The 22467-nt window shown below is 46.4% G+C and overlaps 1 protein-coding gene across 1 annotated transcript; it reads right to left on the bottom strand.

Moving 5' to 3' along the window:
* LOC108892104 (stabilin-2-like) lies at positions 1–21987 on the bottom strand. Its single transcript, XM_018689545.2, is given in 71 exon segments — positions 1–590; positions 687–797; positions 1097–1228; positions 1309–1419; positions 1548–1694; positions 1772–1891; positions 2019–2125; positions 2206–2371; positions 2452–2585; positions 2726–2867; positions 2935–3128; positions 3277–3384; positions 3531–3635; positions 3716–3865; positions 4175–4298; positions 4400–4459; positions 4596–4742; positions 4811–4900; positions 4994–5170; positions 5261–5320; positions 5464–5586; positions 5710–5865; positions 6113–6196; positions 6281–6325; positions 6396–6515; positions 7101–7172; positions 7265–7338; positions 7436–7561; positions 7693–7766; positions 7847–7904; positions 8159–8254; positions 8338–8533; positions 8622–8720; positions 9361–9423; positions 9510–9638; positions 9715–9846; positions 10152–10259; positions 10345–10434; positions 10513–10590; positions 10744–10846; positions 10958–11091; positions 11312–11359; positions 11436–11528; positions 12466–12561; positions 12688–12846; positions 12921–13014; positions 13125–13305; positions 13389–13500; positions 13858–13944; positions 14113–14214; positions 14291–14350; positions 14459–14539; positions 14541–14612; positions 14813–14818; positions 14820–14894; positions 14967–15020; positions 15133–15249; positions 15530–15592; positions 15668–15811; positions 16257–16406; positions 16489–16568; positions 16822–16955; positions 17043–17170; positions 17272–17468; positions 17559–17681; positions 17814–17909; positions 18002–18068; positions 18287–18372; positions 20454–20569; positions 20650–20774; positions 21574–21987. Coding segments are annotated over 71 exon segments (7644 nt in total). The 5' UTR covers positions 21667–21987; the 3' UTR covers positions 1–530.
* Between the last annotated feature and the right edge of the window lie 480 nt (positions 21988–22467).

The raw sequence follows: 22467 nt of genomic DNA on the forward strand, positions 1-22467 counted from the left end.
TCAGCTTCAGTCATGTTTAATGACCATCAGGTTCAGATTGTTATTCTAAGTGTCTGACAACATCATGGAGAGGACTCCTACAGAGACAGAGCTTTTTATCAAAGAGGAAGATCCTTTTAGTTTAACCAGAAACATCTCTATATATCAATACTGTGACATTTCTCTGAGGTTTTCATTTCTTGTTGGATTTTATTTGATGGGGAAAAAAACACTACAAACAAAATGGAGCATTTTTTTAAAATCAACATTGATCTTTTCAGTTACAAATGATTCATTTTTTCATGTCTACAGATTCATAAAACTCAAAGGGTAAAAACAAAGTTTACATTTTCCAAACCAATCAGACGAGAAACCAAAACGTTCCTCGACAGAAACACCTGAGAGCACCTGAACGCATCATGACTGTTGGTTTTCTGTGAGAGTGGGTCCTCCACCTGCTGCCTGAGCCCGTCACTTCACCTGAACCAAGAGCCAGAGTTTCATCAGTTTAGAGGAGAAAACTCGGAGCAGACGTCAGCAGAGAGTTAGCCTCAGCTGTCCTGCAGCAGGTCGTATGCTCCTCCGTTCACCACCTCGTGTTTGTCCTCCACCTGCAGACAGAGTCTGTGGTTACACCTGGACACCTCAGAGTCAGCAGTTTAAGACTGAGGTTTATGATGATGATGTGTGGGGAGGCTGAGACTCACTGGGACGTCAGGCGTGTTGGACTCTGCAGCTTCTGGAGCTGCTTCGTAAACTGGGTTACAGATGCTGCGACCGCCATCTGCAGGTGGAGCTGCCTCCTCCTCCTCCTCCTCCTGTCAGAGGTCAAAGGTCACAGATGTTTGGATCGAACACTTTTCAAGGTCTTTCATTAAAAAATAAAAAATCTATGAGACTAATGACTGAACTGAATCTGTGTCAAAGTCAAACAGATGAATCTTAATTTCTTAAACTGATGTTTTTATAAACGTCATCAGAACAGTGGTGTTCATCTGTGAAGATTATCTGATGAACTAAACCTGGAAGGATCAGAAACTTTATTTGGTTTATTTTCTGGAATAATCCAGAGCCTGACATCACAGCAGGACTGAGAATCAACTGGACACACTCTGACCTTGAAGTAGTGGAAGTGGAAGGGTTTGGAGGTGTGGGTGTAGAAGTGGTAGCCGACGAAGACGACCCCCCCAACCAGGATGATCAGCAGCACCACTCCGACCCCCATCCCCGCCTTGTGCGCCACGTGCATCTGCAGAGCCGATCGGAGACTGTTAACATCTTGTTACCTGTTGGAATGAGTCAATGCTGTGTTGCTATGACAACACTCACCTCGTGGCGAGGAGGCGGGGCTTTCAGGGGGCCCTGGAGAACATGTATGATCCCGTTTGAGGCCAGGATGTCTGAGCTGGTGACGAAGCGGTCGTTGACGTAACGAGACGACTGAGGAGACATGAGTGTTTCAAACTTTAGCCACAGAAGCAACAGAAACTGCGTCAGATATAAAGATATAAAACAGAGATGTTTCTGTGTGTCGCCCCCTGGTGGACAGGTGTGGTGATGAATCTGACCAGAGCCGAGGGATCAAGCAGGTCTGCGACTCCAAGGACGGTCAGAGTCCCGACTCTGGTCCTGATCCGACTGCCGTTCTTCAACTGGCTGAGAGGCAGCGCCTGACCCTCGGACAGGTGGAACTCAATGTCCCTCTGAGACAAAGTCTGTAGGACAGGTGAGGAGAGGTGAGGAGAGGTGAGAACAGGTGAGGACAGGTGAGGTACCTGTTGCAATGACTCACCTGGTTGTCAGGGAGGCCGTCATTGTCGGCGACGAACAGCGTGGACTGGACCGTCAGGTTACTGAGACGCTTCACAAACTGTCTCCCGGACTCTGACGACTCAGAGTAATTCAGGATTTGCTGAAGAAGAAAAAATGTTTTTACAGGTGAAGAGGTGATGGTGGAGGTTCCACCTGAAGACAGGTAAACACCACGTTTTCTTTTTTTAAACTGCTGCTGGTTCAGTGAACGGACGTCTCGGACTCACTGTGAAGAAGTTGGAAAAGGTGGGCGTGGCTCTGAGCACCTGCAGCAGGTTTCCTGTGCAGGCGAAGCCGTCACCAACGTAGCCGGTCTTACACTCGCACTTCACCTCTGAAACAGACAATAGCCGATCAATACATCACAATCGATCAACTGATCGATGAATCTTCACCATCCTCTTCCTCGCTCACCCTTCATCCTGTAGCAGAACGTGTCCCAGGTCTCGCTCAGGTTCTTGCGGACTCCGTAGTCCACGATGCCGACGTGTCCGAAGCCACAATTGGGGTTGGAGTAGGTGGTGGGGTACGCCACTCGGGCCTGGTCCAACCAGCCGGCGGCGCACATGTTCATCCCGCCCTGCAGAGACACCACGAGCCGCAGCTTTAACCACAGACCCCCTCCCCTCCAACAGCTGTGTCTGTGATGTGTTCACTGACCTGCTGAGCGTAGGACAGCTGAGTGTAGGTGGCCAGGCTGCCTCCCTCTGCAGTGCAGGCCTGCTGAGCTGCGGTGAAGTTCAGTTTGTACTGACCTTTATCTGAGCGGTAGTGAAACACACCAAGCGTCGCATCTGCACTCAAACACAACACAACAACATGAACACAAACAGCAACACGAGTTCACACCGAGACTCGTTTAAACTGTTGAAGTAGTTGTTGTTGTAAATAAAGTTGTTTACTCTAAGTCTTAAAGGGCCGGCGTCTGATTTACCTTCAAAGTGCAGGTCTGTACATTTGGCGTCCTGATGACATCGCCCGTTGTCTTGGAGACAGCGGCTGATCAGCAGCTGTTTGACCTCACAGGTGAGTCCGTCTCCGACGTAGTTGTCTTTACAGGTGCACTTCTTCTTCCCCTGTTCACAGAGAAACGTCGTCACCACGGCTCAGATGTGTCTGAACCTGAGGAGGAGTAAAACTCACCGGAGCCGTCATGGTGCAGGTGGCGTGTTCATGGCAGCCTCCGTTGTCCCCAGAGATGCAGGGGTCAATGGGCTGACAGGTGAAGCCATCTCCAGAGTGACCTTTAGGACAGGTGCAGCTCACCTTCTCTCCTTTCTGAGAACATTTGGCTCCTTTGGCACAGCCGCCGTTCCAGACCTGACACATGTCTACAACTGAACACAGAGAAACACCTGATCAGAGGAAACATGACGACCTGAGCAGGTGGATCAGGTGATCACTCTGTGATCAGCTCGTGGTGTCAGTGGAACACTGTAATACTGAAGGTAAAACATCATTTCTTTGTGTTCACAGTGTATTTACCTGTACAGGTGAACCCATCTCCTTCATAAAATGGCCGACAGACGCAGGTGTTGTTTTCCTTACAAACAGCCTTTGGAGAACAGGGCGGAGAACACCTCAAGACTTCAGCTGCAGGAGACAGACTCGGTCAGAGATCAGGGGTTTATGAGTGGCGGTCAGCCACCAGGGGGCGACCCTCTCCTGTCAGCCATCTTTGTTTACAGAGAGAGAACAGAGGATCTGAGAGTGTGATGTTTAATAAACGGTGAACTCACTCTGCTCCGCGTCACATCGCTCTCCAGTCCATCCTGCCTCACACAGACACGCCCCCGTACCTCTGCGTCCATCGTCACATGACCCGTGTTCTGAGCAGTTACAGGCTGAAACATGTTAAACACAGACAGTCAGAGGAACCTGCAGGATCAGGACTCACACAGGAAACCACGTGACACCTGCTCACCTTTACAGGTTGAACCGTAAAACCTGTCGCTGCACCGCTCGCAGGCCACGCCCCCGAAACCGGCGTCACAGGTACATGTTCCGTTACCAAGGTGACCGTCGTCACATTTACCACGGTTACTGCAGGGAGAGCCCACGCCGCCAGGACACACTGAGAACCAATCATGATGAGCTCATTAATATATTCATGATGTCAGAAGGAAAAATGGAGACCTCTTTGTGCCAAAACAAACGAAATGAAAAGTTAGGAATAATAAAAATAAAAATATTTATAGTAAAAATCAGAACATTTTAGTTGACTGATGAAATATTCAGTAAAAATCTCAATGGTTTGACTTGTCAAAATTATAAATCAAAAAAATAATTTATGTTAAACTGATTAGAATACGTTGAACAGCTGCTGAATGTCGTGGTAAATCCCTCTGAAATATTTTATATGTCGTCGACGGGGTCGTCTCACCCAGACAGTCTCGTCCGTGGTAACCATGGCAACACTTTGGCTGCCAGAAGTTGACGGTGCAGATGCTGCGACAGCCCGAGTTTTTAGTGACAAACATGGTGGGAAGGTCGCACTTCTGAATCTCCTGAACACAGAACAACACGTCAGATATTTACTGATCAATCCACCCTGACAGAGATGGTTGATTTATATACGTGTTGATGATGATGATGATGAAGATCAGACCTTTAGTTTGGATCCTCTGGGACAGCGAGAAGCTGAGGAGATGCACAGTCCACAACTCATCTACCACAGAAGAAGAAAAACAACATGCAGACCTTTAACGTCCTGGATGCTATCAGAGGCTGATGGCTAATGTTAGCTGTGAGTAATTCTAGTTTGGTTTGTTTTACAGTGAAACGTCAGTGAAGCGAGGATTCACCTGGAGATCAAAGGTCGTCTGTTCATCGCAGCGTCCTCCGAGGCTGGGCGGAGTCAACAGGCAGTCGATGCCATAGGCGATCCCGCCGTTAAAGACGAGGTGTCTCTGAACGATCCGACACTTCTCGTCATTCACAAAGATTTCTCCCTGTTCAGAAACAAACGTTAAATCAGACCCAATGTCACCTGTTTGATCTCTGCCGCCGTCATACTCACGATATCGTCCATTCCTCCACAGGTGAAGGAGAGCGGCGAACCCTGCAGAGTCCGACCTGAGTCCAAGTGGATCAGACCTTCAGCGTAAATCTGAGTTAGAGAAAAACAGAGAATCTCATCAGTCAGGAGTCCTTCTGTTCAGACGTTTGGTGAGAAGATTAAATGTTGGTTTCAGTTCTCCACCTTCTGTGCCTGCAGGATGTGGTACTTCAGGTACTCTACCAGCTGAGGTCGGTTGTGTTGATGGAACAGGAAGTCCTTCTGCTCCTGCGGCAGAGACGCCATGATGGCATCTGAGGGCAGGAAGATGGTCACAGGCTGATACATCCCATCGTTCACCAGGTCCATCACACCTGTGTCCTGAAATGCAGGTAAACCTCTGTCAGCATGAGACTGAAGCCTGAGAGAGGAGGAGGAAACACGACGAGTCAAAGAGTTTAAACATCTCACCTGGAGCAGTTTGTAAAAGGTTTTATAGCCGTGACGTTCAGCCACGTCGGTCAGGTTCAGCTGTTCAGGAGAAAAACATCTGATCAGTGGATTCACAGGAAATAAACTGAAACGATGAACTGATCGACTATCCTGGACTGAACCAGCACTCTGAACACATCAATTCACTGATTAATGAGAAGCAGATCGACAGGTGAACTGACAGGAACGTCTGGACCCTTGATCAAGTCTGGAGGAAACAGGATCCTGTTAATCTCATGGAAGATCCCGTTGATGCTGACGTCGTGGCTGTATGTCACGTTCGCCTGGTTGATGAAGATGTTTCCCTGAAAATATCAACAGTCACAGTCTCAGTTTGTTGCCAACCAACAGGCTTCATTTCATCCCTGTTATCAGGAGGCTTTTATTGTGAAAATATCCAGGGTGCAGGTGACCCAGAGCCTGGTCACCTGGACAGAGCTGGTGGTCAGGACGAGTCCGGACAGCGACGTCAGGTTTCGGGGTTGGCTCAGGTCGACGGGCAGCAGAGTGTGACACATGACGATGTGGCTGCGCAGAATGGAGGCGAACTGCTCTTTACTTTTCTCCGACATCAACGACTTCATCTAAAAAGACAAAAAATGAAATAAATCCTCAGCTTCACTCAGCAGCAAAATCTTTTCATTTCACATCAGAGACAGAATCATCAAGTTTTATACTCAAAACATTTAGTTTTTCTTTCACATCATTTATCATTCTTACAGTTCATCCTGAGGGAACATGAACATCTGAAGATGTTTCAGTCTGAACTCTCATCGTCGTCCAGAGACGAGACAAAGTCTGTTCAGAATCGAGTGAAGTTAAACTCGTTACCTTGTCTTTGTCGGCGCTGAAGGCGTCGCTGCTCGGAGCAAAGACGGTGAACGGGCCTCGACCTTTCAGAGAAATCTCCACCATCTGAAACCAGAGTTTAGTCATCGTTAACCTGTTCTCACCTGTTCTGACCTGCAGGGGGCAGCAGAGCGCAGTGTCATCACTCACCATCAGACCCAGGTAGAAGTCTCTGTGCTTCCTCGTCAGGATTTCCTGCAGAGAGTTGACCGTTAGCTTTGAGAGCCACAGACACTCGTTTTCTTCTGTTTTAGTGTCAACTCACCTTCCCCACGGTGCCTCTGCAGCTCAGACCGTCTCCGATGAAGCTGTTGGCGCACGTGCAGGTACGAACACCTGGACTGGTCATATTACACACGGCGAACTGGTGGCAGCCTCCATTTTTCTGGAAACATCAGGATAAAGATACGAGAGTGTTAAGACTGAGAACAGACCTGAGGCTCAAGCTCAATTAAAAAGGTTTGTTACTCGTTTCAGATCACAGCTCGGTGGAGACCCCTGCTGGTCAAAGTTAGGGACTGCATTGTGTCACACAACACACATCTGAAGCAACTCACCTGTGTGTCAGGTGAACACTGCACTCTGTTTTGGAATATACTGGGACTGTGAACTCACTGTAAATAGATCATTATGCTGTTTATCTTTTTCAAGACTTTCTCACTTTTTAGATTTTCAGACTTCTATTCCTCACACATTTTGATATTTTTTATTATTTTTGTCATTACCTATCCTTTGTAAATGAGTAAAACTCATGATCAGAGGAGGTAAATAAATGTACACTGGCATCAGGGAAACGCCAGGTCAGTTGTCCTGGGCCCAAAGGTCCTGCTAATGTTTAAATAAAAGCTTATTATTTTATCTTCCCTCATTTCCTTGACATAATTGTTGAAAATTATTTTACTTTCTCCCCCATGAAGCAAAAAATGGTTTGGTTGAACCAGGCACAGACTTTTCAACAAGACAAACTCACCTTTCGACACAAGTTGATCATCTGACAGCTCTGTCCATCACCGGAATAACCGTCACTGCAGGAACAGGAAGTCTGCAGAGTCGGAGGAAATGACATTGCATAGTAAACGTGGTGCAGTGAATGCCTCACCGTCTGCAGACAGTCAAATTAAAACCAGTTTTTACTTTGTTCGGTCCGACGTGAACGCAGTCTGCGTTGACATGACAGCCTCCGTTTCCCTCCAGACACGGATTTATCTCTGAGGGAGAAACACAAAACTCCTGCAGCACTCGAACGCACCATGCCGACAAAGAGATTCATACTGATACACAAACTGAGAAACGTTTTTCACCCACCGACACAAATGAGTCCGTCTCCGGAGTATCCGCTGTTACAGACACAGTCTCTGCGTCCAGGTCGAGTCCTTTTACAGACGGCGTACAGACTGCAGCCGCCATTATCCACCGCACACGCGTCCTTCGCTGCAGTCGACACCATCATCACCATAATCATCATTCACTGAACCAAGCTCAGGAAAATAAACAGTGTGTGAGTTTGTTGAGATGAGTGGAGGCTGAGTTCAGGTGAGACTGATTCACCTGGTGCTCTTTACCTTGACAGACGGTTCCGTTTCCTTCAAATCCTGCAGCACAGAGACACTGAGGTCCGGACGGTCCGATCACACAGCTGTCAGACAGGAAGAGAATGTAAAACCAGCAGCAGCCTGCAGGGGGCGCGGCAGCAGACTGATCAGGTGTGTAACTTACTTTGCGCTGGTGTGACATTTGACTGAGCCGCACAGTTCATCAGCTTTAGACTCAATCTCTGGAAAACACATGTAAAACACACTCAGTATTTAGCTTCATTAATAAGAGACAAACTTCTCAGATTAAAGTCGTAAATCTACAAGAGAAAAAATGTTTACAGTTTTTGTTAAAACTGTTTATATGTAACACTGCTACTCTGAACAAAACTGAGAAAAAATACATTTTTAAGTTTTTAAAAACTTAAAGATAGATAAGGTTTTTTCCACAATGTCCCCTCCCGGGCTCTGTGGCATTGGTCTTTTATTTTCTTACTCTCGTCACAGAGGACTCCTCTCCAGCCGACGTCACACTCACACGTGCCGTCTCCTGCTGGTCCTTCGTTACAGCGGCCATTTTTACAGCCACAGTCTGAGGGAGAAACAGGTGAACTCAGACCTTACAGGGAAGGTAAATGTGTTTTATTCACAGTTTACTGTCAGGGGGATACTGACCCTGGTCGCAGTGGACTCCATATTTCCCGCTCTGACAGGTCTCACAGGCCGTCCCATTGAACCCTCTGTTACACCGACACACTCCGGTCCCGTTGATCCCGTCCAAACACGCTCCATTACCAAAGCAGGGACGACCCTGCAGACCGGGACATGGCTCGCAGCGCTCCCCGAAAAACCCTCCACAACACCTGCGCACCTGCAAACAGCAACACCTTTAACACTGCAAGGGAACATGGCGTTTCCGTCCTCAACGTGTTTCATCTCTGAGAGCAGATGAGACGTACAATGTTCTTCTGAAGGCAGGTGGCTCTGCAGCCGAGGGTCAGCAGACGCTCCTCCTCAAACACCCGAGTGAACATACACTTCCTGGTCCTGGCTGATCTCTGCAGACAGCAGCAGGTCAAAGGTCATCTGTTTGTTTTCAACTCAATCCTGCATCAATAATCACTAATCACTGTAAAGGGTCAGTTCACACAAACTACAACAGTTGTTTCTTTCTGCCCAGATTCACAAGTTTTAGGTGGAAATGATTAATTTAAAATATTTATATCTTGCATTTTATACAGGTGTTCAGTAAAATACATTGTCTCAAATAAACAAATTTGAAAAATCTAATAACGTTCTATGTTTGTGTTTTGTTTCCTGTGCAGAAACTAAACATTAAATCCAACCTATCAGCAGTTCTTCACATGAGCAGACTGCTCCCTTTATACCCAAGTAAATATTCATTAATCACTGAAATTAATTTTACACTTTTTGTGTTTCTATTTTAATGTAGTCTCTTTCACAAGAACCACATTTTTCAATTATCAAATCTTTCCAGGAACTTTCAGATTTTAGGAAATACTAGTCTAATTTTAGTTGAATACAAAATCACATCATCTGCAAACAAACTGATTTTACACTTTTCTTTTTGTGGATTTGTTCGACTTCTTTCTTCTTTAAATCCAGATTTTTCAAGTGAAGATTCTGCTGTTTGATTTCGAACATTAATGTTTGCTTGTCAGTTGAGTTTCATCTTACGTCTGGGACGGTGTCATTAGGACAGATTTTGCCTTGTGGGAACAAACAGTCGACACACGTTCCCTGTGGAAAACAAAGAGAACCCTGTTAATATTCATCAGAGGTTCCATTTGAGTTTGTTGGTCTCTGCTGTGATTTGACAACAGTACCGGGACTTTCTGGTACGTTGCTTCGTCGCAGCGGTTCCTGTTGATCTGTAGAACAGCCGACAGACCATGGATCACTCCTTTACCGCTCAGGATGTTGGAGGAGTTTATCTGAGCGTCGTTCACAAACAGCTGAAGCAGAGAAAACAGGATTATTTTAGTTCAGATGATGATGAGATCAGATACATCAATGGTTTCAGATTTGAACCTTTCCGTCTCGGGGGAAGATGCCGAGCTGGAAGGAGAATCCGAGCAGCGTCTGTTTGTATCCACCGGGCTGCAGGTCAGTCTTTAACAGACGCTCTGCTGCCACCACATGGTAACGAGTCGTATTCACATCCTGTCAACAGAAACAAAACCACCTGAGCCTTTTCTACACATTTCTACAACAGTTAAGGTCTGATATTTAACAGATGGATGCATTTATGGACGACTAGAAAAGTTCTCTTCTGATACTTTCAGCAGTTTTTCTGTGACAGATTTGGGTAGGGACTTAATTTAAAAACTGTCCTGCTGCAATCTGTTCTTGCCTTTACAACAAGCCTTCATTTGTGATTCTAATCCTTCTAAGGAGTTTGTAATCAATCATGGAAACTGGTGTTTTTTTTGTATTTTTTTTGATGATCTGAGTCTAACTCCACATACCAGGGCAGTAGCAGCCATTTTCTTCAGGTAATCGTTGATGGCAGCGTCTGTCGGCGCGAAGATGGTGAATTCATCGGCGTGTTCGATCTCGTCTGTCAGGTTGTAATCCTGAACAACAAATACAAACTGTAAACAGCAGATATTCCTCTGGAGTTGAAGCTGAACGGTGCTATGTCTGTTTATGCGTTCGTACGATGAGATATGATCTGAAGAGCGAGAACTCGGGTCTCAGAGCGAGCGTCGCCAGCAGCCCTTCGCTCAGCTTCCTGTCAGGAACCAACACCTGAGGATGGAAACAGTTGGAGAGTCAGTCTACGGCGTCAGAGCTTCATCAACATCGTTCACTCTGGGAGCTCTATACCTTATCGATGATGTGGATCAGCCCGTTGGTCGCAGCGATGTTGGATGTGGTGATGGTGGCTCCACCCACGACTGTGACCTGAGAGAACCAACCACAAAGGATTCATATAGGAGACGTGTCTGGGGTTCAGATGAAGGTTCTACATGTAGTAGTCAGAGGTCAGAGGTCAGAGCAGGTTTAACCTGGTTTTACTGACAGAGATGATAGAAACCAGCTCCTCTGTGGACTCACCTCATTGGCTGTTGAAACAGGAAATGTTGTCTTGAGAAGTGAAGTGACAGAGGAAGCAGAGCTCAGGCTGGATAACGGAAAGTTACCAGGGATCATGTGATTCCTGTCAGAGGTGAGATATGTTAAAAAACAACTGGAAACAGAGCTGAGTTTTAGTCTGTTAACATTCAGGACATTTCGATCATGAGGTCTTAAAATCAAACAGAGCTGAAACCTGATGAGACTCGGCAGGTTTCCCTTCGTGGTCCAGAAGTTTCTGTCATCCAGAGACATTTTTGTGACAGCGTCTGAAGATGGAACCAGGAGGGTGAGGTTCTGATCCGACAGAGACCAGGACAGACCGGAGTCCTGACAGAGGACGGCATAGAGATAGAAACATAGGTTCAGGCAGTGTGTTTTATATACAGATTTAAAATGTATACCATTCTTCAGGTTCTGTTCTGGTTCCTGAACCGTTCAGAGCTTTTCAGCCAAAATAAGCTGGTTGTGACCCAAAGAGTCGGTTCAGGAGTCTGGATTCTCTGCTCTGACCAGACCTTTACTCTCTGAGTCTGTTGGTGAAACTCACCATCGTCCATTTGAAGAAGTCGGAGGCTTCAGGCAGAGCCATCAGCTCCTGAAACCATCAGATCATCAGACTCAGGTTTGGTGGTGAGGAGAACTTCTTGTTTAACATCTCGGTCATCACTCACCTGCTCCACCGAACCGAAACAGATCTGACCGTCTCCAACGTACCCTTCATCACAGACACAGCTCCACTGAGAGGACAGGAGCCGACAGCTGGCCTGAGCACAGGGACAGGAAGCTGAGACCTGATCCGAGTCTGACCATCGATATCGATCAACATTATGATCAATAATCAATCTGTTTAAAGACTCAAAGACATGGAATCTATTTTATATGACAATGATTCTGTTCTAATGGTAACACATACAGATAAAACAGTGGTTGAGAACAAACTTCAGAATGTGAGAAGGCGACTGTCAGATAACAGATTATATCTACATCTGGAGAAAGCTAAGATAAATCCAGTCATTTGTGTTTATAGTCAGTTATAACTGCTAAAGACAATGTTAATGATCGTGGTTGCATTTTAAATAATCAGGTGAAAACATGTTTTTAATATCCCTCACTAAGATAAAGAATAAAATTTACAAGCAGAAAAGCTTCTTTTTGTTCCGCTCACTTCTTCAAACTCAGTTATTTTGATTATGCAGCCACCTCCTGGTCCACTAGAGAATTACAGCACCTCAAAGATATAATACAGACGTCTAGAATAAAGGGTTATATTAAAGGCCCATCATCAAACACATCTTCATCCTGCACATTTTAAAAGCTAAACTGGTTGACGGTGGAAAAAAGAAAAATATTTATTAAGCTGGTGCAAAATATCTGATTAACTGTTTCTCATTGGTCAGAGTCGATCAGAGCTACTTTACAACAACAGGTAGATTCAGTAACTTCAAAGAGACATTTCTGTAGAGCAGCAGTGGAATAATCTGCACCCTGAAGGTGAATGTCTGACAGAACTCATTTAAAACACAGAGACCAGACCACAGAACAGCAGAGTCACCTCCATTCATTATTTTAAGATTTGTGACCATTAAAACTGTGAAGCTTCTCACCACCTGCTGTTTGTTTTAATGAATGATTCACAGACGTGTTTGATAATCAGGTGATCAGAGAATAACTTCCTGGTTCATGAACATGTTTCCTACTCACTAAGTAATGGCAGCCTCCGGTCACAGTGACACACTGATTAACAGGCTCACAGTCTCGTCCGTTCCCTTTGTATCCGGCCTTACAGCTGCAGTCGCTCTGTTCAACAAACAACACAACATCACACCTGCTACAGTTTGGTTCAGAGCCACCATGAAGTGAAGTCTGAATCTTTGACTGGACATCAGTCGTCGGTGCAGACCGACCAGTGGAGGTGGAGCTCACCTGTCCAGGTCCAACGTGGATGCAGGTGGCGTTGGGGTGACAGCCTCCTCTGTCAGGAGCCTCACAGTTGTTGATTGGTCGACAGTCGTCTCCGTCCTCCCTCCACCCGCTCAGGCACTGACAGGTGTGAGTCCCTGCTCCTGTCTTTATACATTTGGCCTGCAGAGGGCGCCACAGTCAGACACCGACACACAGACACATCACACTACAGGAAGTCTTATCATGTGACTCACGTTCACACTGCAGCCGCCTCGCACAGGTGGAGCACAGGGGTCAGACTCCACACAGGTGATCCCGTCGCCTTGGTAACCAGGTTTACACACACACCTACACACATGCACACTGATTCACTGAGTTCCTGTCTGTGGTCTGATCACTCCTTCAAGATAAAAGCATGACCCTGCAGTGACAGGTTCACCTGTGACAGGTGAGCTCACCTTGGCATCCCCTGGCTGAAGTCACAGTCGGCGTGGGCGTGACAGAACTGCACCTGAGCACCGCACGCTGCCGTCCGTCGTTCGCAGAACCGACCGGTGAACCCGGTCAGACAGGAGTCCGGTTTACAGCGACCGTCGGAGTCCGGGCGGTTATCGCACTGACCGTGGACACAGGGACAGGCTGAGGACACACAGGTGAGGTTACGTCACTCTGACATCACACAGGTAGGTGTGATGTCACACGGTCAGCTGACTCAGACTTACTGGTGTCACAGTTTGGTCCATGTTTGTTGGAGGAGGAGCAGAACTGACAGCGAGAGCCTCTGAAGTTCAGATCACAAGTGCACGACCCGTTTCCCTGGATACCCTCCATACACTGTAAAAATACACTTCATACACTGTAAAAAATACAACTCCACACACTGTAAAAAATACACTTCATATACTGTAAAAAACACTTCAAACACTGTAAATATACACTTAATACACTATAAAAAATACCCTCCATACACTGTAAAAATACACTTCAAACACTGTAAATATACACTTAATACACTGTAAAAAAAATACCCTCCATACACCGTAAAAATAGTCAAAACACCCCCACTTCCATAATAATGCATTTTGTTAAATTTTTTTCAAGTGAAATAATCCCAGTTGTGTTTTGTTATGTTTTGTTGAGGACTTGTTGATGTTGTGTTGTGTTGTGTTGTGTTGTGTTGCTGATTCCGACCTGACCGTGTCCTGAACAGGGACTCTGGTATCCTCCTGGACAGGGGGCACAGTCTGGACCATAGAAACCTTTACAACACGCTGGAGTCTGAACACAAACAGGTTCATACACTTCAGTCATTTTACATTTCATCATGTTTTTACTGAGGAGCTCAGACACAGAGCAGCTCTGTCATCAGTCATTTTCAGTTAAAAGATAATCTGATCTGAGAATGAATTCAGGACGTTTAGAAACATCTGAGTCACGTTTCTGTACCGTTATGGTGACATTGCAGAGTGGGGAGCAACCGGTTACTGGGATACTAACGACCGGACGGCCGATGGAAACAGAGTAAACACATCCATAGATGGAGGAGCCCTGAGGAGACATCATCAAACACTGAGACACCAGTCTGATTCATGGAGTAAAACCTGAGCAGACTGAGACGTCTTACTGTGTAAACTCCTGACGAACACCGGGACACTGGGACCATTGAGCAGCTCACACATGCGCCCTGAAAAATAACAGAGGGCCTTAAACATCTCACCAACACTGGGAGGTTTTACTCTGCACACAGACTGAACTGCTCTTTAGAAGAAACATGGCGTCTCCTGAACGTCACCTTGACGTTCTTGGTCTCGGTGACGTCACACCTGTGGGGCAGCACGGGTTCGATGGAGGGCGGAGTCAAAACGCCGTCAACGGACGTACAGGCGTCCGTTCTTAGCCTCCACAGCCGCCTCGAGCACCACCGCTCCGTTCACCAGGATCTGACCCTGACACACAAACATCCAGACAGTGAACACACCACGGAGGACAGACTGCATTATGGGTAATTATACTGAGTTATAGGTGTAGTGGGATTTATCACTACACTGATACTGATACGACTCTGTAGAAGTAATCGAGTACAAGTCCTGTCTTTAACATAGCAACAGATGAGAACCATAAAGACTGAAGCGTTAACCTCACTCACGTTTTCCTGTCACGTTAATCGTCAGAACCTGATTGGCCATTGTCACGAGTCTGGGACTAGATACGGCGTTGTAGACCTCCAACTACAACAGAGGAAGAATCATCATTATCGTCATCATCAGATCAGACCAATCAGAACACAGAGTCAGACTCACTGAGGTGGATGAGACGATGTGGTTCCTCAGAAACTCCACCAGCTTGTTGTGACCCTGACGATTTACAAGAGAGAAAGTTAGTGAACCTGGACATGGACCAGGTCTCAGACTCGGACCTGTGGTCCACCTCAGGTCAGGGTCCACAGGTGGATGACAGGAGTCTCACCTCAGAGCTGCTGAGGAACGTCAGGTGTCCTTCGGTCATCGCATCGAAAGCTGAGGTGGTCGGAGCAAAGACGGTGATCGGACCGGGGAGGTCCAGGACTGAGGACAGGTCAGTTTTCTGAAGAGAGGTGACATGTCAGTGAACTTTACCTGCAGTTACACCTGTACCTGAACTCACCACAAACCAGAGCTTTGAACTACAACCACCTGTAGATCCAGATCCAGATCCAGATCCTGAACCTGGTCAGTTTAACAACCATCGACTGAACCCTGACAGTAACGACCCCTGTCCACAACCGGTACTGTTGTCAGGACCTGGTCTTGTCAAGCTTTATCAGTTACCTGGTCTCATGAGGTTTTATCAGGACCTGGTTTGGGTACAGATTTCTCAGGCTTACCTCTAGTAAAGACTTGAACTTGTCAAATTTCCCATAGTCAGAGACAATCTTCATCAGGTTTTCCTAAAACAAAAAACACGATCAATGAGTTGATCAGTTGATCAATCAATGAAAATCAATAACTGATCAGATGTGGACCTTGGTGTCAGACTCCACAGTCGGGGAGACGCTGTCCATCAGTTTATTGATGATGTGGATCATCCCGTTGGAGGCAACCACGTCTGGTTGGACAATCATTCCTTTCTTCCTGCTGCCGTGGATACGGATTGTCGTGTATGCGTCCTGGAAGAGAAACAACCAGGTGACCTGAAACCACCTGACTCCACCTGACTGAGACTTTTATTCTGAAACACACATTATTACTTTATGAATACAGTTCTGCAGGGATGACATATTAATACGTCTGTATAATTATGTGATAACGTCCCCGACAACCTCTGTAGTCTCATTTAGACACTCGTTAGCAACCGCCTTTTTTAAGACACGTAAAAGCTTCAAACATCAGGAGTGGGGGATTTACTGACCCATTTTATGTCGGAGAATAAAACCTGAAAATGTCTTGAGCTTGTGTTAAAACCACAGACCTTATTTCAGACATTTAACCAGAAACACACTGTCTCTGGGACGAGGGAACAGGAAGAGCTAACGTGCTAACATGCTAACTGACTTCCTGGTTTCAGGAGTTTCCTGTCTGTTGTTAGCTGATGTGTGATGATGTCTCTCTCACCCCTCCTGACGTGTCCGTCTCAGCTGATTTCCCCGTCAAAGTGTAAAAGGAGTCACTTTTCTTCAGAGTGTCAAATGGCATCACCCCAGCAACCAGGTGCATCTTACACAGGTATTTAACTTTGGAGGAGTCGGCGAGCAGAGTCCTCATCTGGTCAACAAACAGAAAAATAAACATCTGATGGGACCAGGACGATGACTAGAATGGCTGCTGATCGATCAGTGGTTCTCACCGAAAGTCCTCTGAAGCCTCTATTGATCGGGACAAACACAGTGAAAGGACCCAGGTTCTGCAGAGACCACGACAGAGAATCTGAAAACAGACAGGAGCAGAACATGAGAATTACTCTTCTCAAGCTTTTTATTAAAGAGTCAGATCCTTTTAGATTTTAACCAGAAATATCACTATCACTACCAGTCTCCACTGACAAAAACTGAAAGTCACACAGTAACACTAACAGATGGAGGCAGTGGTATTCCAGCAGCTCCTGTGTTCTGCTCTGTAAAATCACTGTTTTTGTCAATGGAGTCTGGAATTGTGGCATGAAGTTGTTTCGTCCACGTACCAAACAGAGAGATGGCGTGGGTCAGCTGACCGCCCCACTGTCCTCCGACCTCTGTGTTCAGGTCTTTCAGACGCTGCATGATGTTCCCGTAGCAGACTTTACCGTTACCTAGGTAACCCTGGAGACAGGTACACCTGAGGGACAGAGGGACAGGTGACCTGTGTCAGACCTCTTCAACACTGTCACGTTAAAAACACCTGGAGATAAAGACCGGTACTGACTCAACTCGTCCTGGACCCACGGTGGAACAGTTGGCGTTCTTGTGACAGGAATCAGGTCTACAGGAGTCCTTCATGCTGCAGCCGCCGTTAGCCAGGTTGTCAAAACCAGGAAGACACTCACAGTGAGACTGAAGCAGACACAGAGACAGAGGGGGTCAACAGCTGGTCCTCCAGACCTGGTCCTGGTCCTGACCCTGATCCTGTTCCTGCCCTCCCAGTGTTCCCTTACCTTCCCTGGTCCGTCGTAGATGCAGCGGGCAGACTCGGCGGAGCAGCCTCCCTGGTTGGTCTGACATGGATCGACAGCCATGCAGACTCGTCCGTCCCCGCTGTGACCTTCATGACAGGCGCACAGGTGCTGGTTCGGCCCCGTGTGGACACAGGAGGCGTGGACGTGACAGACCTGCTGCAGACACGGGTTTATGGCTGAGGAGAGAGAGGACAACGGTTAAAGACCAGGACCCTGACCCCTGACCTCTGACCCCAGTGTGAGCTGTGGTTCAGGTAGAAACTCACACAAACACTGATCTCCTGATTTCTGGTAGCCAGGTAAACACTGACACAGCAGCCGTCCTGTCAGAGCCTCCTCCATACACCGAGAGTTCTGCTGACACCTGAGGGCCGCACACTCAGGTGAGTCTGTAACACAGGTAACAGGTGACAATGACAGAGCATGGATCAGTTTTAAATCTTGTGTTGACCTGTTGATGACGCTGTGATATAATTATTGATTGATGATCAGAAGTGAATCATTATTCATCAATGACTGACCTTGGTCACAGTTTGGACCTTTGTATCCAGAGAAACAGGTGCAGTGACCGTCACCTTTCAACCCCGAGTCACACAGACCGTGGACACAAGAACACACTGGACAACACACACACAGACAAACAGATGAAAAACACCGTAACACTGAGAAACAGTTTAACAACAGGTAAAAAAAAATTGTATGAAGTTACCTGAGCTGCAGGTGGGACCGTATCGACCAGGTGAACAGTCCTCACATGCAGTTCCTGCAAAACCCACCTGGCAACACACACACACACCACACACACACACACACACACACACAGTTATCACCTGTCCAGGGACCAGTAGAATCAGCTGATAATTCACCTGAGAACCTGCACAGAGGACCAGATCTACCCGCTGCACCTCAGGAACCTCTTGACAGGTGACTAACTGAACACCTGATCCACCTGACAGACCTCTGAACCCTCCTCAGCTGTCTCCAGGTGTGTTACCTGACAGCTGCAGGTGCCGTTCCCTCCCAGTCCGTCGGAGCAGACTCCTCTGTTGGAACAGGGTCTGTCAGCTCGGTCCGGACACTCTGAAACACAAACACTCTCCGTCAGCAGACGTCTGTTTTCCTTCCTGCTTCATCCCTCTCTTCCTCTTCCTCTCTCCCTCTCTCTTATCTCTGCTGACTCTCTCTGTTTCCTCTCAGAACAAAGACCTCAAACCTCATCAGGACCAGGATCAGTCCACATGAGTCCAGACTCTGGGTCTAAAGAAGGACTGTGAGAGCTGCTGGTTTGAATCCCACCTGAGGGTTGAAGTGAGACTGTCAGCACATTCCAGTCCTGCAGAGAGGAAGGAAGTCCTGATCCCTGCAGGACGATCTGCATCCTGCTCTGATATCTGCAGCTGAATGAGGCTCTGATCTGTTCCTGTTCTGTATGAATATAATCTCAGTGAGAGTGAGGTGTTGGACCAATCCTCTTCACTCTGTATATGCTTCCCGTGGGCAATATAATCAGGAAACACTCCATAAATTTCCATTGTTATGCAGATGATACACAGCTTTATCTGTCAATGGAACCTGATGAAACCAATCATCTAGCCAAACTCCAAGCTTGTCTTAGGGACATTAAAATCTGGATGACAAGCAACTTCTTACTACTAAACTCAGATAAAACTGAAATCATTATAATTGGTCCTGAACACATCAGAAACAAACTTTCTAATGATGTAGCTCCACTAGACGGCATTGCCCTGGCTCCCAGCTCCACTGTAAAGAATCTGGGAGTCATCTTTGACCAGGATATGTCCTTTAACTCACACATAAAACAAACTTCTAGGACTGCCTTTTTTCATCTGCATAACATCTCCAAAATTAGACATTTTCTGTCCCAAAAAGATGCAGAAAAACTAGTCCATGCATTTGTTACTTCTAGGCTGGACTACTGTAATTCATTATTATCAGGCTGCCCCAACAAGTCTCTAAAGACTCTGCAGCTGATTCAAAATGCTGCAGCACGACTACTGACAGGAACTAGGAAAAGAGATCACATTTCTCCTGTGTTAGCCTCTCTACATTGGCTCCCAGTCAAATCCAGAGTAGAATTCAAAATCCTCCTCCTCACATACAAAGCCCTTAATGGTCAGGCTCCATCTTACCTTAAAGATCTCATAGTCCCCTACAATCCCACCAGGACTCTGCGCTCCCAGAATGCTGGTTTACTGGTGGTTCCCAGAGTTTCCAGGAGTAGAATGAGAGGCAGAGCCTTCAGTTATCAGGCTCCTCTACTGTGGAACCTTCTCCCAGTTTCGGTCCAGGAGGCAGAACACCCTCTGTACCTTTAAGAGTAGGCTTCAAACCTTTCCTCTTTGATAAAGCTTATAGTTAGGGTTGGCTCAGGCTTGAACCATCCCTTAGTTATGCTGCTATAGGCCTAGGCTGCCGGGAGATCTCCCATGATGCACTGAGCTCCTTTCTCTCTCTCTCTCTCTCTCCTCTCTCCCTCTCTCCACTCAATATGGATTCATATCCCATGTTACATGTTACTAACTCAGTATCTCCCCTTTCCTGTAGTATTGTGCTCTTCCGTCTCTCTCTCCTCTTCTGTCTCTTTCTGCAGGTATTTCTGCCTCTGGAGCTGTAGAGTCTGATCTGTGATGACAAGTCTCCTGCTGCTCCTACAACTCCACTCAACACCTGCTGCTAGAATTAGAAATTACTTACACTGCTATTAGTTGTATTGCTGTGTTAGCAGTTAATACTTTAATTATCACTACTATCACTACTACTGCTGTATTACTGGCCTCATCCTTACATCTGATATGGAACCTGTGTTATGCTATGTTCTTCTTTCGCTATTCTCTACCCCCTCTCCCCCCCTCTCCCCCCCCTCTCCTTCTTAACCCAACCGGTCGAGGCAGATGGCCGCCCACCCTGAGTCCGGTTCTGCTCGAGGTTTCTGCCTCTTAAAAGGAAGTTTTTCCTTGCCACTGTCTGCCTAGTGCTGCTCATGGTGGGATTTGTTGGGTCTCTCTCTGTAAATACCTATTTTAAAGAGTACGGTCTAGACCTGCTCTATATGAAAAGTGCCTTGAGATGACTGTTGTTGTGATATGGCAGCTATATAAATAAAATTGAATTGAATTGAATTGAATTGTTGGCGTCCTCACCGACACAATCTGGACCCCAGAAACCCGGACAGCAGTTCTTCACCTCCACCTCTCTGTAACACTCGAAGGAGCAGCCGCTGATGGCTAACTTCAGACTGGCGGTTCTGACGTAGTACCTAAGGAACAGAGACACACTGGATCCAGGTCTGTGGACTCAGAGAGCAGCTGATCTCTGCAGCTGGACGTTCAGACTCACTTGCAGTCCTGGGCGGTGGAGCCGGGGGTCAGTTTGTACCCTGAAGGGCAGGGGATCAACAGGCTGATGCTACAGGAGTGACAGGCCGTCCGAGTCCTCAGCACCGTCGAGTTGGAGCAGAAGTTCTGACACAAACAGACATGGGTCAGGTTTAATAACAGGATCTGACCTCAGGTGAGTTTCCTGAGACAGGATGTGACTCCATCTGTCCCTGATCAAACTACTGATACACTAACCAAACCACAACACCGTCAGGGGTCAGAGGTTAAAGTAGGAAGGAAGTAGACACGTCAGGTAAAGATCTTTACTGTGAGACCAGAACTCACAGAGACATGAGGAGGACTGAGGCTCTGGATTCTCCAGGCCTTCCAGGCCCTCCAGGCCCAGGAATCCAAACCATCAAACACCATAAAGTCAGAGTGCAGAGTAAACAGGAAGTGTCTGTCACTCTAACGGCTGCTGTCAGCTGATCCACCCAGGAAACTCACAACCACTCACACAAACAGGTCCTGGAAAAACCTGGACAAACCTGGAGCACTTTATCGTGGATTTCCAGGCAGCACAAAGTCCTGGAAAACATTTGGAGGCAGCCTGGAAAAGTTTTAAAACAGCAATAAAACTGACATCAGGTGTTTTCTGCTGAAGAAATAAAAACTGTTAATCTGCAGAGAAAAAGATTCAGAGAGAAAAATCACATTTACTGATTTGATCTGAAACAGGTTTGAACTGCAGCCGTTTGTCTTCATGTTTTTCTGACTGAAACTGAGTGAACTCTGAGTCGTTTTTATTTCAGTTTCTGATCAAAGTGATTGATCTGATCGATCAGTTTGTCACATTTAAAGACTCTGAGGTTCAGATTCCAATCCACAGCTGAATGAATGAATGAATGAATGAATGAATGAATGAATGAATGACTGATGTTACCTGTTGTGATACAGCTGACGTCTTCATCTCCTTCATCATCAGCATCATCATCAGAGAGACGACCAGCAGCTTTAACCTCTGACAAACCTCCATGTCTCCTGGTCCTGGTCTGTCCTGGTCCTGGTCTGTCCTGAACTCTCTCTGTCGCACTCTTTTCAGCCCCCCATGGTTCCTCCTCCTCCTCCATGTGTTTCCTGACAGAAACCTGCTGACTCAGGTGGTTTTTACAAACAGACTCAAACCATCAAACTTTATTTAAACACAGATGACGACGACGTGTTCAACTGATAATCATTTAAACATTATTACAGATAAATGACTTTGGATCAGTACTACTTACTTTAGATTATTGATTATTGATTATAGACCAGCTCATGGTTGTAAAAACATTGTTTCAGTATTTCTACAAACAGAAATGAAACTCTAACACAGTCTGGTGAGTGTAGACCTTCATCGTCATCATCATCATCAGGAGCTGAATAAAAACATTTAACACATTTAAAACAACTGATGAGATTAAAAAACTAAACTCATTTTCACAGATTCAGCCTGAAACTTTAAATGATTCTGATGTTTTTAAAAGGAATTAAACTCTGAAATGTAAATAATCACACAACAGAGTGTGTGTGTGTGTGTGTGTGTGTGTGTGTGTCTGTGAATGGCAGGAAATCCTGGACTGTAAATAAGAATCTGTTGCTCTTTTCTCTTTCCTGAAACTTTGCTCTGTCATCACACACTGCTGATAACACACACACACGCACACACACAGTAAAATAAACCACTTTCTGCTGACCATCAGTTTGAACAGAGCCTTTGTTTTTTGTTCTGATCTCAGTGACTGAGGTGGACCTGGGGTCACAGTCTGATTCTCTGATGGTTTTATTTGTTACTGGA

Source organism: Lates calcarifer, linkage group LG18 (assembly GCF_001640805.2).
Source record: "Lates calcarifer isolate ASB-BC8 linkage group LG18, TLL_Latcal_v3, whole genome shotgun sequence".
NCBI classification, from domain to species: Eukaryota; Metazoa; Chordata; class Actinopteri; family Centropomidae; genus Lates; species Lates calcarifer.